Raw genomic sequence first — 15,606 nt, 5'->3', positions numbered from 1 at the left:
AGGGTTAGCTCAACAAATAACTAACATGAATAGCATTAGCACAGATATGAGACATAACTATTTTTCTTATTTTCATGGAGGATTGTGTGATAGTTTTAAACTTTTTCTAATCTCGGAATTTGAGAGAGCTCAGTCCTTCCTCAGTCATCGGTCAGTCATGGGAGAAGATCTTAGAGGAGAAGGAAGTGATGGCAAGTAGAAGAGAGCTTCAGTGAGTCAAGAACTCCTGACAGTGGAGTTGAAATCTGGGCTGTTAAGAGAGAACCCTACGCTGTGAAACAGGGACAGACAGAGTATGCTTCTGGCCGAGAAACTTGACATGTTGCTGTTAATCAGGTGATGTCTTTGAAATAATATGGTCCTCAGGGAAGTAGTGTGATGTAGAAAGGTCACAAGGACAGGGGCAGAGGGGCCTGGGTCCAAAGTCTGGAACTAATCAACTATGTGGCTTTAAATCCCCCCTGAACCTTAGTTTCTTCATCTATAAGGTAGGCTTCACAGGATTCTGGGGCAGATTTCATGAAGTTATAAACAAAGTGCCTGGTTACTGTGTTCCAAAGTAAATAATTCTCTCTCTTTCCATGCCCCATCCCTAGATTTTCAGAGACAAGGAAGAAATTCTGCTGGCTCAGAATCTTAGATGTGGAAGCAATGCTGCACCAAAAGGTAGACTTGCCTTTAGATTTGATTAATGTAAACCGAGCAGGTCTCTAGCAATGGCAAAATAGAGGCTAGGTCTCCAGTAGAGGCTGTGGAGACCTCTCAGAGGCCCAAAGGGGCAATGTGGGAGGGTAGGGCAAGCCAGATTGGAGTCTAGCAGGGGATTCAAGTGGCTAGACTGGGAAGGAATGACCAGCGTTGGAAGGAACCTGGGTGGCCACTGAGAGAGGGTGAAGCCCCATCCAGGGCCACTAGTGATCAGAGCTTTAGCTCACACCACTCTTTCTGTTCCTTGTTACTTTCTATACTTTGCTTACTTCAATTTTGCAGTAAAATGGTTCTTGAAAATAGTCAAGCCACTTTTGAGTTTGTCAGGGAATATTCCCTCACCTCAGCCATTTAGAAAGGGGGAGCATTGCGTTCTGGTAACTAGGTATACTTCTGGCAGCGGCAAAGCCAAGTAAAATTGGGGAATGGTAAAGAGCAGGAAAATGCAGTTAGGGACTTCCCTAGAAGGATTCATAGCTTGTGAACCACCAGGGTCTATTACCTGATAGACTGTTTAAACTATTAATGCTGCATTTATCTGTAAGAGTCCATAATTCAGACCTTCCATTTTTTGGATTGGCCTTTTCCTCAACTAATCTGATTACATCTTCATTATGTTAGTCTTTTCCACCAAATCAGAGTTTCCTCCTTCCTGTTTTTCTCAAAGGAGAAGAAGCAGAGGAGATATAAAGATTATGAGCAGAAGCAATCAAGGAGTGTTGTAATCTTAGAGCTAGCATGCTGTTATAATATACTGCAGACCCTGTGGAAGCACTGCCTCACCACACACACACACACACACACACACACACACACACACCAGTTGTGCACCGTCTAGTACTATGGGATCACCTGAACAAATAAGAAAGATCCAAGTCCAGAGTTATTCAGCCCTTTGCCATGTATCTAATGGCCACTTAATGCTCCAGACCTACATTGCATCCATTCCCTTCTACTTCTATGAGACCTGTGATCCCAGGAGGACATGCAGATGGCAACGAGAGCAATGTCTCCCTCACTGGAACATTTATTCTCCCTTTAGGTTCTTTACAGATATGCCAGGAACACTGAAGGTCTCAGAGACTATATTCCTTTTCTTATCTGCTGTAAGTCTAAATGTAAGACTTGCCAGGGGTTACCTGCTGTCACTGCCTACACTCTCTTCAAAGACTATTTCTGGAACTCTTTGCAGGTCCCAGAATTCCCAAAGTGAAAACAATAAACAACTTACCTTAAAATTTTAATCAATCTGAAAATCAAAGGCAATGAATACAATGGATACCTTCTCTCTTTGGAATTCCTCTTTCCATCTGACCCTTGGAATGTTGCCTTGATCTTCAGGATCAGAGAGATGTTGATGACATATTTTCTTTCTGATTCAAGGAGTTCTAGAGCCACAGTCTGTCTTTTAGCTTTAAAAACAAATCAAAGAGGGAATTTTTGTCAACCACTCCTTTCCAAAGCTCTGTGAAATGATAGAAAGCAATAAAAAGACATTGAAAGCAATAAAAAGAGACATCGGCAAGTTTTTGGAAGATGATAAACAGAGTGGAAGCATGGTAATTAATTCAGCTGAGTAAGGGCACAAAACTGTGGTGTTCTTGTCTGCAGATGGAAAATCTGCTGAGAAGCAGAAAGGCTCAAGGAGTAGAGGCACCAGGCATCATAGAAAGTGCAAATAAAGATCAATGCTGAAAACAGGACACAAGTCTTCATAAAGTGCAATTGGACTTCCAGGCCCCTACTCCCAGGCCAGATGACTTCCTCATTTACGCCCCATGGGAAAATGTGAAAAATTAAACTAGAGGGGCTCTTATCTCTGGGGTCTGGACTAAAGACATCGACCATAGAAGGAAGAGTTGAGATGCCAAAATGAAAACAAGGGGACTCAGAGAAGGCTTGCATAGTGATTGGGGAGATTCTTCTCAGCCCCTTCCCCTGCAGGTCTTCCCACAATACCAGTAGACAGACTTATACTCTCCAGGCAGGAGTCTGGAGGATCTTCCACCAAAGAAACTAAACTATCCAAGGGAAAAAGACCTACACTCACTGACATAAAGAAGTCACCTACCAAAAAGTTATTTTGCTACCTGCTTAGCCTATAGTGAAGCCTGTTTAACTGATAAGCTTGGCCAATATAGAATCTTGCAGGTTTTTTATTTAGGGCCTCATATATATATATATATATATATATATATATATATATATATATATATATCAGCCAAGAATCCTCAGACATTTGAATCAACCTTACACCATAAAAAAAAGAGAAAAAAAGGTATATGTGCATTTTGAATAGAGACAATGCAGAGGCTGTAATGTAAAGCATGGTGACTATGATTAATAATATTGCCTTGCATAATTGAAAGTTGCTAAAAGAGTAGACATAAAAGTTCTCCTCAAAGAAGAAAGAAATGTTTACCTATGTGTGGTGATGATATTAACTAGATGTATTGTGGTGATCATTTCACAATATATACAAATATCAAGTCATTATGTTGTACATCTGAAACTGATATAATGTTATATGTCAATTGTACATTAAATAAAAAAGAGACAATGCAGAAACAAAACTTTTTAAAAATCCTATAATTAAGGGGCAGCCAGGTGGCTCAGTTGGTTAAGCGCCGACCATGATTTCAGGTCAGGCCATGATCTGGGGTCCTGGGATCTATGGAGCCCTGCCTTGGAATCCTTACTCAGCAGGGAGTCTGCTGAAGGATTCTCTCTTTCCCTCTGTGCCTCCTACCACTTGCACACTCTCCTTACATATATAAAAATAAGTAAATAAATCTCTTTTTAAAATCCTATAATTAATATCCTCAAAGAGATAAGAGAAAAACATTCTGCCCATTTAGTAGTTACAGTATGCTATATTTTTAAGAAAAGAGAACATTCCAAAAGAAGGAGAGAGAGAGAGAAGAAGAAGAAATTTTGGCATTTTTTCAGAGAAAAGAGTGGAAGATAAAGTCAAAGAGATTTCCTGCCTTCTTCCTCACTCCTCCCCAAAACAAGAAAGAGACATGTTGAAGAAAAAGAGACTAGAAGTGAAGAAGAGGTAGTGAAGAACATCAATCCAAGAGACCCAACATCAAATTAGTTATTAGAAATTTCAGAGAAAAGAAGAAAATGGATGTGAAGATACTATCAAATTAATAATAGAAAAAAATACCAGGACACACTTTTCTAGAGGAAAGGGCCCTACCGTGTTCAGCATAATTAATGAAAAAGACTCAAACTTCTGTGAAACTTTAGCACACCAAAGGTAAAAAGAAGATGCTAAAAATTACCAGAAAGAACAATCAGGAAACAAAGTACTAGGGATCAGAATGGTATTGGACTTTCCAATAGTAACATTAGACATTAGAGGACAATGGAACAATTGCTTCAAAATGATGAGGGAAAAAATATTTTGTATTCACCTAAATTATCAACAAGTATGTGGAAGCTACTGGACAATGAGTTCCATCAAACAAGGAGTAAACCAAGAAACCAACAAAGACACACAAGATAAAAGCAAACAAACAGGAATCTGACATTGGAGAACTATGAAAGAAATTTTTAGGAAGAGTGGAAAGTCCCAGGATGGCAGCAGTGCAACAGACCAGGATGGGGTAGGATGATAGATTCTCTAGGGCAAATGCTTTGGTGGGGGGAAAGAAGAAGAATATAAATGATAGATTTCCCATTACATTGCTAAGAAAAATTGAAGGGGACCTATATAAAGGGAGACATATCCCATGTTCTTTGATTGGAACACTCAATACTGACAAGATATAAATTCTCTACTAATTGGAATAAAAAGAACATAGAGTCTAGAATTAGACCCACCCATATGTGAATCACTTGATGCTCTCTACACAATTTAATATAGAAAGAAAGATATTTTTGATAAATGGTACTCAAGCAACTGGATAGACATATAGGGAAAAAAATGAACTCGGACTCTTTCCTCACACCATACATCAAAATCTATTCAAGATAAGTAGTAGGTTTGAGCTCCTGACTGGCTCAGTTAGCAGAGTATCTGACTCTAGATCTTGGGGTCATGAGTTTGAGTTCCACATTGGGTGTAGAGTTTACTCAAAAAACATCTAAAAAAAGATAATAGATCTAAATGTGAAAGCTAAAACTATAAAAATTCTCAAAGAAAACATACTAGAATATCTTCACAACTTTGAGATAGGCAAAGATTTCTTGGAAGGACACATAAGTTAGAATCTATATAAAAAGTTTAAAATGGATAAACTTCATCAAAATTAAGAACATCTATTCAGCAAAAGACTATTAAGAAAGTGAAAAGGCAAGCCACATACTGGAATAAAATATTTGCCACACAGATAAAGAACTCATATCCAAAATATATTAAGAAATTCTACTAATAATAAAGAACTCATATCCAAAATATATTAAGAAATTCTACTAATTGATAATAAGAAGATAATGCACTTTAAAAGTTGGACAAAGGGCAGCCTGGGTGGCTTAGCGGTTTAGTGCCGCCTTCAGCCCAGGACCCAATCCTGGAGACCTGGGATCAAGTCCCATGTCGGGCTCCCTGCATGGAGCCTGCCTCTCCCTCTGCCTGTGTCTCTGCTTCTCTCTTTCTGTGTGTCTCTCACGAATAAATAAATAAAATCTTTTAAAAAAATAAATAAAAGTTGGACAAAGAACTTAAATAGGCACTTCATAAAAGAAGATGTACAAATAACTAATAAGCACATGAAAAGATGCTCAACATCATTAGTGATCAGGGAAGTGTAAATTAAAACTACAATGCCAGCACACCCCTATGAGAATGGCAAAAATTAAAAAGACTGACCATACTTACTAACTGTGGTCATTATATTCCATCTAGTAACTCAAAGACATTACTGGGTAGAATATAAAATGTCCCAACCACTTTGGAAAACTTTGATATTTTCTTTCAAAGTATAACCTAATCCTATCCCATAATCTAGAGATTTTACTCCTGCGTGTACACCCAAGACAAATGAGGCCATACATCCAAAACAGATTTGTACAATATTCATTTCAGTTTTACTTATAATAGCCCTAAACTGGTAACAATCCAAATGTCCTTCAACAAGAAAACAGTTAAGCAAACTGTGGTAAATTTATTCAATGTGACTGAAAAAAAGGAATGCACTACTGAGTGAATTACACACAACACATTATATTGAAAGAAGCCTGACTCAAAAGAGTACACATTGTATTATTCCCTCTGTATGAAGTTCAAGAACAGACAAAACTAATTTACAGTGATGGAGTCAGAATAGTGGTTCTTCAGGTGGTAAAGTGCATGAGAGAACTCTCTGGGGTAACAGAAATACTGTATTACTGTATATCTTGATCCAGGTAGTGATCACAAGGGGGTATATATACATATATAAAAAGTCAATGAACTTAAGCTTTGTGAACTTTGCTGTATGTAAATTATCCCCCAGTAAGGTACTGATAAAAAAAAAAAAAAGTAGGGACGCCTGGGTAGCTCAGTGGTTGAGCATTTGCCTTTGGCTCAGGGCGTGATCCCAGGGTCCTGGGATCGAGTCCCACATTGGGCTCCTTGCATGGAGCCCGCTTCTCTTCCCTTTGCCTGTGTCTCTGCCTTTCTCTTTCTGTGTGTCTCTCATGAATAAATAAATAAAATCTTAAAAAAAAAAAGGCAGCATAAACTTGTTTGAAAACATGGAAGCAATTACCAGAAGGAATTGAAAACAATGTAAAGTGGTTACTGTTTTCTTCATAATAAACCTTTTAGTGCTATTTAATTTTTCATGTGTTTGATAGTAAAAATTAATTTTTAAAAATTATCTTCCACAAAATAGTTGGAGAGAAATGCCATAGTGTGACATATAATGAGTGTTATGTAGCAACTTGTGATTCAAAGGAGTGGAAGGAAGGAAAACAGGAGGGAGGGAGGGAGGGCAGACCCTGTTGCAGTGCTTGATATTTTGGTGGTAGACTACTGATGCAAGAGGCACATACTGAAGATTTCACACCACTGAATAAATCATAAAATTCTGCCCTCTTCTCCAACAACTTTATGCCTTTTTTTCCTCCCAAGGCACTGCATTACTAAATGTCATGGATATCCAGAATCAAGGTGGTTGTCCCAAGCTGGCCATGTGACCTCAGGTGAGTCCCTTCATCTCTATTGGCTTTAGTGTTTGTCTGAAAAGGAAATCAGATACCAGGTGGTCTTGTAGGTCCACTGAATCTAAATTGCAAGGGTTCTAGCCACTAGATTTCCTGTTCTTCAAATTTTCAGCCTATATTTCCTCTTGGGACTTACCAGCTAAAGAGGTTTCACATAAAACATTTTCCAAGGAGCTGTGTCTGCCCTGGCCAGCATCCTTGAGTTTATCTGGGTGGTCTTTTGTGACATATTCGTCACCCCATTCTTTACCATCCTTAGGCTGCCTCCACACACCAGATGACAGATGGCTCTTGGATTGGATATCAGCCGAGAGGCAAGACTTTAGGTTTTCTTCTGCTTCTGGAGTTGTTGGGTTCATTCCTGAAAAATAACACCTGCCATCAAGATCCAACTTTTTAAAAACAAATTATATTTGTTATGAACTCATAAATATTATGCCCCTGTTTGAGTACAAACTATCCCTTGAGGATTAAATACATCAGTTGCAAAGGATCACCTCTGTCTGTTTCTGGCCTATATATATCCTCTACTCTCTGTAGGTAATCTCTACTAAATAAGGCATTTAAACAAATAAATTTATAAAATAATATAATTAATTTGTAGTAGTATGCATTGACTCCTTATATCTCCTTCCTTTTAGGTGAGCACACCAGGGGAAAAAAATATAGAATAAGAAAGATGCTGAAAGCAATGTTTTCTTTTGGAATTTGTCTTCCTTGGCTCCATAATGGTAAGTTGAAAAAATGAAGGAAGAATGGAAGGTGGGAAGATGAAATAATTTACAAAATACAGATGAATTTTCAATATTAAGTAAATAACTTTTAAATTAAATAAACTATAAAATGTGTCCGTAGGAAACTGATGTCGTGCTACGTATACATGTGAGTTTGTCAGTGAGTATTATTTCATTGATAATTTAAATGAGCCAGAAAGAACCAAGAATACTAGGTGTCTTAAACATCTCCACCCCTTCTGTCTCCTTGGGTTTAACTGAGTCACTGACTTACTCCACTATACATCTTGGATTCTTAGTAACCATTAGTAACTCTTGCCTGAGTTCTTTCAAGCCTGGTTTGGGCCTGAGGGAATAAGAGGAGGGAAAGGGTAGATATTGATAGAAGAGAAGAGAACTAAAAACAGAGCTACTTACCAGGACCTATCATCCCCTTCACATTACTATCTCCCACATGCATGGATCTGGACTCTTGGGCTATAAAGAAAGGAAAGCTTTCAATCAGTATTTCATTCCACTAACAGGAGCTGGCCATCTTCTATGAGATGCTCTCTTTTATGCTCTCTCCCTCAGTAAACTGTCAGGAGTTTACTAAGGGAGACAGCGCAGCAAAAAATAAAATAAATATCAATATAGTGGCAAGCTGTTTTCCCATTTGTAAGAAGATATAATAAGTGGCACTCACCTCATAGACTTCCAAAGAATTAAATCAATTAATATGTGTAAATTGCACAGAGTAAGAACTAAATTATTGTCTAACTATGATGGTGAGGATGGTGATGATGAAAAGAGCTGGAATGATGCTGTTCAAATGTAAGTCAGACCCTGTCACTCCTCTGCTTAACAATGGATTCCTGTGTCCGCATAAAAGCCAAAGGCTTTATAATGACCATGAGGCCCTAAAATATCTGTCCCCTCCTCTGCCTGCTATTTTTTTCTTTTCTTAAATCCTCATCTCCTATTGTCTCCCTTGGTCACTCTGCTCTAGCGCCACTGCTCCTTCTCCAACTTGAACATCTCAATTATGTTCCCGCTAGGACCTTGGCATGGGCTGATCCCTTTCTTCCCCTCAGTATGCATAAGCTCACATCCTCACTTCCTTCAGGTCTTTACCTGACACCCTCTCTAAAATTATACCTGTGTTTCCTTATTTTTCTCCTTATGACTAACATACTACACATTTTATCTGTCTCAGTTCATTGTCTGCTTTTTTCAGAACAAAGGCTCCATGAGAGCAGGAATATTTGTTGTTTTGTTCATTACCATCTCCCACCATCTAAGTCTGTGTCTGGGGTGATGGATGGATAGAAGGAAAGAGAAATGGATAGTGGAACAACCAACACCTTGACTGCAATCTCATGAAAGACCTGGAGCCAGAGGCACCCACAAATTCCTGCCTCAAAGAAACTATAACATAATGAATGTTTGTTATTTTAAGCTACTGAAGTTTGGAGCAACAAACAACAATTGAGCCATTTTATGATTAACAGAGAGTAAGCCAACCCTTCCTGAAAGTTTAGCCCTTAGATCCTGAATTTTAACATAACCTACCACCAATCATACCCAGAATTTCTTACTATGGCACATTATTTCCAAATTCTGCAGTAACTTGGTTGAATAAACTATAATATATAAGCCATGCATATTATAACAGGGAAGGAAGGAGGAGTTGCCACCACACAGCTAATTGAACTCCATCTGAACACTTTGAATATAAAATTTTTAATCTTTTATCTTGTGAACATGTTCAACTTCCCTAGACCTGGCATTGATCTGACCTCTACTTTTCAAGGCCATCCTGTATTCTATCCTAATAAGACTATCCTTTCATATCCTGTTCTTCGTGACACGGAGCAAAGAAAATAGAACCACCTGTGATTAACCCACTCATTACCCAGTTGGGTTGGTGAGTTTTCCATCAGTCTCTAGAGTAACTACTCAAAGGGGTAAAAACACTAAAAAGAAAAAAAAGCATTTTCATATTTTGAAGTTAAACTGATTAAAAGCCATCTGATTTAGATTTTTATTTATATTTTTATATTTAGTTGTTCAAAAAAGATTTATTGTCTAGGAATATATTGTGCCTTACAATATATTGAGGAGCCCCTGAGGAGCTTACAATTGATTAAGAAGTCCTTGAGCTTCTTTTGGAGACTTTCTATATGTGACCAAAAAAAAAGAGGACAATTCCTCTAAGCAACATTAATGTCTACACTCTCTGGCATACAAGGTGCTTTGCTAGACGGTGCTGAGCATACAAAGATGTAGCAAACGCGTAACCAGACATGGGTACAGATGGAGGTAACTGGATGGAAACCCAGTTTCTGTAGGACTGCCCAGGAACAATTTTCTAGCATCTGCTTTATTATCCTTCAGTGCAAGAGTGTGGCTAGTGACTGTCAGCCCACAGGCAGCATCAGCTCTTGTTATCCAGAGAAAGAGGGGTGCAGAGCTACATTGCCACTGACATCACTGCCCACCAGTTAAGGCAGATATGATTTTCTCCTATCAGTGAAACCTTGCTGGAAAAAAAAAAAAACAGAACACACAATTTTATGCTAAGAATATGCCTATCTTTAAGATGTTTATGTTTATGCAGGGAGATGAGGATTGAGAGACAATGTAGAAAATAAAATGAGTTATTAGAATGAATAATTTTTTGTAACATTTTTCTCCCGGGGTTAGTATTTGAAATTTAGAAAACCCAGGTAAGTATTTTCCCCCAAAAGAAAATCTTTTAGGGGCGCCTGACTGGCTCAGTGAGTTAAACATCTGCCTTCAGCTCAGGTCATGATCCCAGGGTCCTGGAATTGAGCCCCACTTCCACGTTGGGCTCTCTGCTCAGTGGGGAGTCTGCTTCTCCCTCTCCCTCTGCTGCTCCCCCTGCTTGTGCTCTCTTTCTCTCTCTTTCTGATAAATAAAATCTTTTTTAAAAAATCTTTTAAAATTGGGCAGATTCTCTTGATCTTGTAGAATCCTCTGGATTCTTTTTTTTTTTTTTTTTTTACTTATTTATTCATGAGAGACACACAGAGAGAGAGAGAGAGGCAGAAATGCAGGCAGAGGGAGAAGCAGGCCCCATGCAGGGAGCCCAATGTGGGACTCGATCCTGGGTCTCCAGGATCAGGCCCTGGGCCGAAGGCAGGCGCTAAACCGTTGAGCCACCCAGGCCGCCCAATCCTCTAGATTCTTATAAATTCCAGTTACAGGAGGAAAAATTCTGAGCAATACATCATTTTCCTATAATAAGGATGGAGGACATAAGCCCATTCTCACTATTACTTAAGCTTTAGGAATCAAGGGGAAAGACTTGGCTAATTCAACATGATTTGCAAAGTGTACCTTTTTCATAAGCCTGAGAGGGCAAAAGGTTTGTAAAGTCTTCACTTGGAAGAACAGGCTCAGGGATATTGATTGAACGGAAAGGACTTCCTTGTGCTTGAGCAGGCCCAGCCTGTGAGCCATGTTCTTCTTTTTGAGTTTTCCTGGGGAAGGAAAACAAAGAGTCTGAATGCCTGATGGGTTAAGAAGAAAATCAGTTCAGAATAATTTAAGAAAAATTCTGAATTATTAAGTTGGGCCATACAAAAGTGCTGTTTTTGTAAATTAAAAATAGTTAGATATTAGCAGTTCTTAGAGTTCAATTTAATTCATCTCCAAAGCTGGAGAAAAGATTTCAAATACATACAAATCACATCCTAATTGTAATATCTATATTTTTTGTTTTTCTGTTACTGGCTTCCTTGTCATCGGGATCTCTACAGTTTGCAATGATGATAATTTGCTTCGGATAATGTACATTCATTTAACAAAGCAACACAAAGATACCAAGAGGCAGCAGGTCTTCCAGCTGCAAACAAGAAGCCATTCTTCAGGGCCACAGAAATATTATTTTCATATTTTTCTATTTTAAATTCGATAATTGAAAAACATAATAATGATCATATATGTTTAATGGTGAAATTTAATTGATTCAACCTGATTGAGACGTTAACACAAATTTTATTTTCAACAGTAGAAGTAAACTAGGTGTAGCATTACAGAAATTTTAGAAAATGAATAAAAAAAGAAAATAATTAGTGACCCCATTATATTAAGACAATAGTCACTATTTTTAAATATATCTCTATAGTTGTTATCTTACACATTTTTACAGTTGAAATAAAATACCACATGCCATTTTATATCATTTTCATTTCACTTCCTATTGTGTTAAGTGCATTTTCCATGTAATAATTACCTTCCATTTTTAATATTAACCAATTTTTATTATTCTATAACCTCCATCACATGCTGAGTGGCAGATTCCAGAAGTATATAGGCAGTTAGCTCTCTGTGTATTGGGGAAGGTATTCTCCATGTCACTTTACAAGCTACTGCTTATGGGTTTGCCTTTGGCCAATTTTGTGTAAAACACTCACTTGGCTTTAACTTTTCGAGATTCTCTTCGCTTTTCCTGCTGAAGCTGTTCAATTTTCTGTTGCATTTCTTCTTGTTTGGAAGTGATGGCCTGAATCATTGACATGGCATTGCTCAGCTCTTCCTAAAAAATAGGAATCGATACATATTTAATGTGATAAAAGGGATGAAAGGATATATAATATGATATCTAGTACACAGTAAGCTTTTAATACATATTTGTTGAATGAATGAATGAATGAATGAGAGATGAACATCTTATTTCTATTGTGGCCTATAATTTTAACACCAAGATCCAAAAAAGAAAAACAGGAAATAGAGTTTTGTTTCATGATAATTAGTGAATGGGTCAGAAGGAAATTCTTTTATTTGGCTGCCACACAAAAAGGTGTTTTCTACTTCTGTTACTCTCTGCTTAGCAGGGAAATAGAAGAGGAGCCTACCTTGAAATAGTTTAATGAATTCTTCATCTCAGTAACTTTTTCTTCCATGGAACATCGGCAGCTCTTAACCTTCTCTTCCAAAGCATATTCTCCATGTTGAATTCTTGACAGTTCTTGCATTGCTTCTGTGAAACCAGTTTTAAGTTCAGAGGCCAAGGCCTGCAACTAAATAATAATCGCCAAGAGTGAATTAAATTTGCTAGAAACTATTATAAATATTACCATTGGCCCCATGAATTTTCCTTTGTTTGAGAAACCAGGCTCCTAAAAATCTATAAATTTCATTTACTAGTAGACTTAAGTTTAGACAACATAAGGCAACTTTAGCTCCATTTAGGGAAAAGAGAGTTTTTTTATATAGCACTTGCAGAAGTTTGACAGTGACAAGCAAGCAAGCAATTAATTAAGTTTACAAGTGCTCCTGTGAGCTACTGTTTATTCTAACACATTTGATTAAAATGAGATTTACTTGAAAGGCAACTATGCATGTTGAATACAATCTTGATCCAGTAACTCTTTGAATCCCATGAAAGAAGGGGTGGATCATATTATCCTTGGTGTTATAAGAAGATGAAGAAATTCAGTTATTTTTCCTTTAAAAAATTAAATGATAAAAAGAGTAAAAACTAAGCATATCTAAGAATTTATTTGAAAGGGAAGAGGAGATATATATATATATATATATATATATATATATATATATATATATAAATAAACTGGATGATGTGGAAAAGGAGAAAATGGCATTTGCAGTGGCAAGAAATAGCTACAGTGTTAGGAGCTCAGCACGCTGTTGATAGTGATGTTGCATTATCTTCAAGAGTCAAGCTTGGCTGTGTAGGAGTGCACACATTGGACTTCTGTTGTCAACTTCCACATCATGAAAAAGGTATTAATTTTGGAGTCAGGGTACAAATCCTAGCTCTCTCCTATAAGAAGTAAGACCTCAGGCAAGTTAGTTAACCTCTTTGTAGCAATCTCCTCCTGCATAAAATAACTACTGTGACACCTATTTCACAGGGCTGTCTGGAGAATTAAATGAATAAATGTAGGCAAGTTTCCTGCCACAGTGCATGCTTGGTACATTGAAGGTGTTCAAAAAATTTTATTTCTTCTCCCCCTTTAAGTACCACATCAAAAAGTTAAAGCACAAACAGAAATGTGGAGAAAATGGAGCACTTCTAAAAGTTCAAGTTTTTTTTATTGAACAAACAAAAAAAAAGCATTTTCAACAGACAAAGAGTTAAGATAATAACAATAAGATAATAACATTATTTTCTTGAAATTCATGATCTTACACTCTACTAAGGAGAGGAACTCTTGGCTCCAGTTCTCTCTTCAAAACAGAATTTTTAACAAAATTAACAAAATTCCTTCAAATGTGTACTTCTAAACATTTTCAGAATCTGGTTATCCAAATGATTCCAACTTGCAATGATACCTCCCACTATAAAATTATTTGATCTCCTACACCACATTTTGAAATATAAGGTTTTGTGGTTCACTGTACCTCACCAAGTTTTCTTTCAAGGGCCCAGAATAGGAAGAAATAAGAGGAACCAAAGAGATCATTCTGAAGATAAAAGTGGGATCTGCCAAGTGTTCAGGGCTGGAAGCCTGAGAAACAACATGAGCAATCTGTATTTTGCTCCAATCATTCTTAATTTTAATTAATCTTTGTGATGGATTTTAGTACGTGTCCTAATCTAGTCATCATAATGGATGAAATCACCAGGTCAACTACTTTTGATCTGGTAATTCTTGTGATGCAAATTCATCTTCAGTGAACAAAATAAACAAAACTGATGGCAATATAATATCAAAGCAAAAATTGTGCAAGTTTTCAAATTGAAGAAAGGAAACCTGACCTTCATTCAGGTGCTCTGAGGTAAGTTCAAATTTCCTGTTTGAAAAAGAAAGGGAACCACCATCCAACAGAAATAGGTTTCACTATCACTGCTCCCTTAGGGGGATATGTAGAGATTCCCCCAGGAACCAAAAGGCAGCAGTAGGATCCTAGGGGAAAGGATTTTTCCTCGCCTGAAGAACCCCAGCTCTCAAAAAAAAAATTGAGTTTCCCCCAACAATCTGGTTATATGGGGACCTTGAGATTTCTGAAACCATTTTAAGCTATGAGCCCATTTCCTTCCTATGTATTACTTTGAGCCCCTTGGGTACTGAAGTAGCACTACTGCCTTATAAACAGCTTCACAAACACTGAAAAGCCAGGAAGGGAATGCCATTAGTGAGAATCATCACACGCCTGAACCAACATGCTACTCTTTAGATGCATGCGACTCAGTATCTTTAGCTGCCACAGACTGGTTTTCCAATACTCACTGGCCATTCCTTGTGAATAAAAAAATACTCTGAGGACACGGATGTAACATCTTTTTTTTTCTGCTCTCCCTTCAGCTCTCTCATTCGACAGCCCACAGCCCACCCCAAGGATTAGAAATGGGTGTCTACCTTGTTCTCCAGCGAGTTGAACACGTTCCTCATCTCGTTGATTTTTTCATGAAGCTGCTCTAGAGAGGTTATGATCCCTCCATCCTGCCGCTGGAGGCGGGCTCCCACTGGAGGCAGGTTCAGGGAAGACTTGTACTTCGAAGCCTAGGGCACCACAGAGGGCATCTTACGCTCAAAGAAATAGGGGAGACGAGTCCGAATTCTTCCTATTTCCTGTCCTCAATTTCTGTTGCTCAATTTTCTTTACTTTCTTGGCTTCTGATCTCTTCTCGAGGTCAATTTTAATCAATGTCTTCCCATCTTTTTTTTTCCACCAAAGATCCCTCAAACTACACTTTCATAAATTATGCAAGTTGTTCCAACTTGTTTTTCACATAGATTTGTCCTTTGTTCTGTTCCATAATCAAGGTCAAAGGCTACAATGGGGCAAACTCAGGGGCCTGTGCCTGTGCCTTGAGATCCTAGCTAAGTCACAAATGTCAAGATTTGAGAAAGCTCCACATGGCAGGCCACATTCCTACAACACCTGACTACAGGCTCTACGAAGCAGCACATGATGGCAAGGATGCCAACGTAATTGCTTTGGTTTCCCCCAAACCAGGGTTTGTACAGAGGAAACACAGTTTTTCTGCCAACTGTCATCTTAATATTAGTTCTTTTTATTAATCCCCAGAAAT

The 15,606-nt window shown here is 37.9% G+C and overlaps 1 protein-coding gene and 1 long non-coding RNA gene across 10 annotated transcripts in view; one reads left to right on the top strand and one right to left on the bottom strand.

The window, feature by feature from the left end:
* Positions 1 to 15,606, bottom strand: part of ARHGEF33 (Rho guanine nucleotide exchange factor 33) — an 82,635-nt gene that overhangs the window by 32,549 nt on the left and 34,480 nt on the right. For all 7 annotated transcript variants that reach the window (XM_025454110.3, XM_049095781.1, XM_025454113.3 and 4 more), the window contains exons 5-10: positions 12,461 to 12,625; positions 12,020 to 12,141; positions 10,941 to 11,083; positions 8,016 to 8,075; positions 7,001 to 7,225; positions 1,991 to 2,120 (exon numbers count right to left, since the gene is read on the bottom strand). In XM_025454110.3, the coding sequence (XP_025309895.1) occupies positions 1,991 to 2,120; positions 7,001 to 7,225; positions 8,016 to 8,075; positions 10,941 to 11,083; positions 12,020 to 12,141; positions 12,461 to 12,625 (845 nt within the window). The remainder of the gene's footprint in view (positions 1 to 1,990; positions 2,121 to 7,000; positions 7,226 to 8,015; positions 8,076 to 10,940; positions 11,084 to 12,019; positions 12,142 to 12,460; positions 12,626 to 15,606) is intronic.
* LOC112664495 (uncharacterized) overlaps positions 1 to 15,606 on the top strand; it is a 42,695-nt gene that overhangs the window by 12,463 nt on the left and 14,626 nt on the right. For all 3 annotated transcript variants that reach the window (XR_007403091.1, XR_004805946.2, XR_007403092.1), the window contains 3 exons: positions 597 to 666; positions 6,773 to 6,843; positions 7,506 to 7,595. This is a non-coding gene — a long non-coding RNA (uncharacterized LOC112664495). The remainder of the gene's footprint in view (positions 1 to 596; positions 667 to 6,772; positions 6,844 to 7,505; positions 7,596 to 15,606) is intronic.

The sequence above is a fragment of the Canis lupus genome, chromosome 17 (assembly GCF_003254725.2).
Source record: "Canis lupus dingo isolate Sandy chromosome 17, ASM325472v2, whole genome shotgun sequence".
NCBI classification, from domain to species: domain Eukaryota; kingdom Metazoa; phylum Chordata; class Mammalia; order Carnivora; family Canidae; genus Canis; species Canis lupus.
The sequence above is the reverse complement of the archived record's forward strand: the minus strand, read 5'-3'. Positions and strand labels throughout refer to the sequence as shown.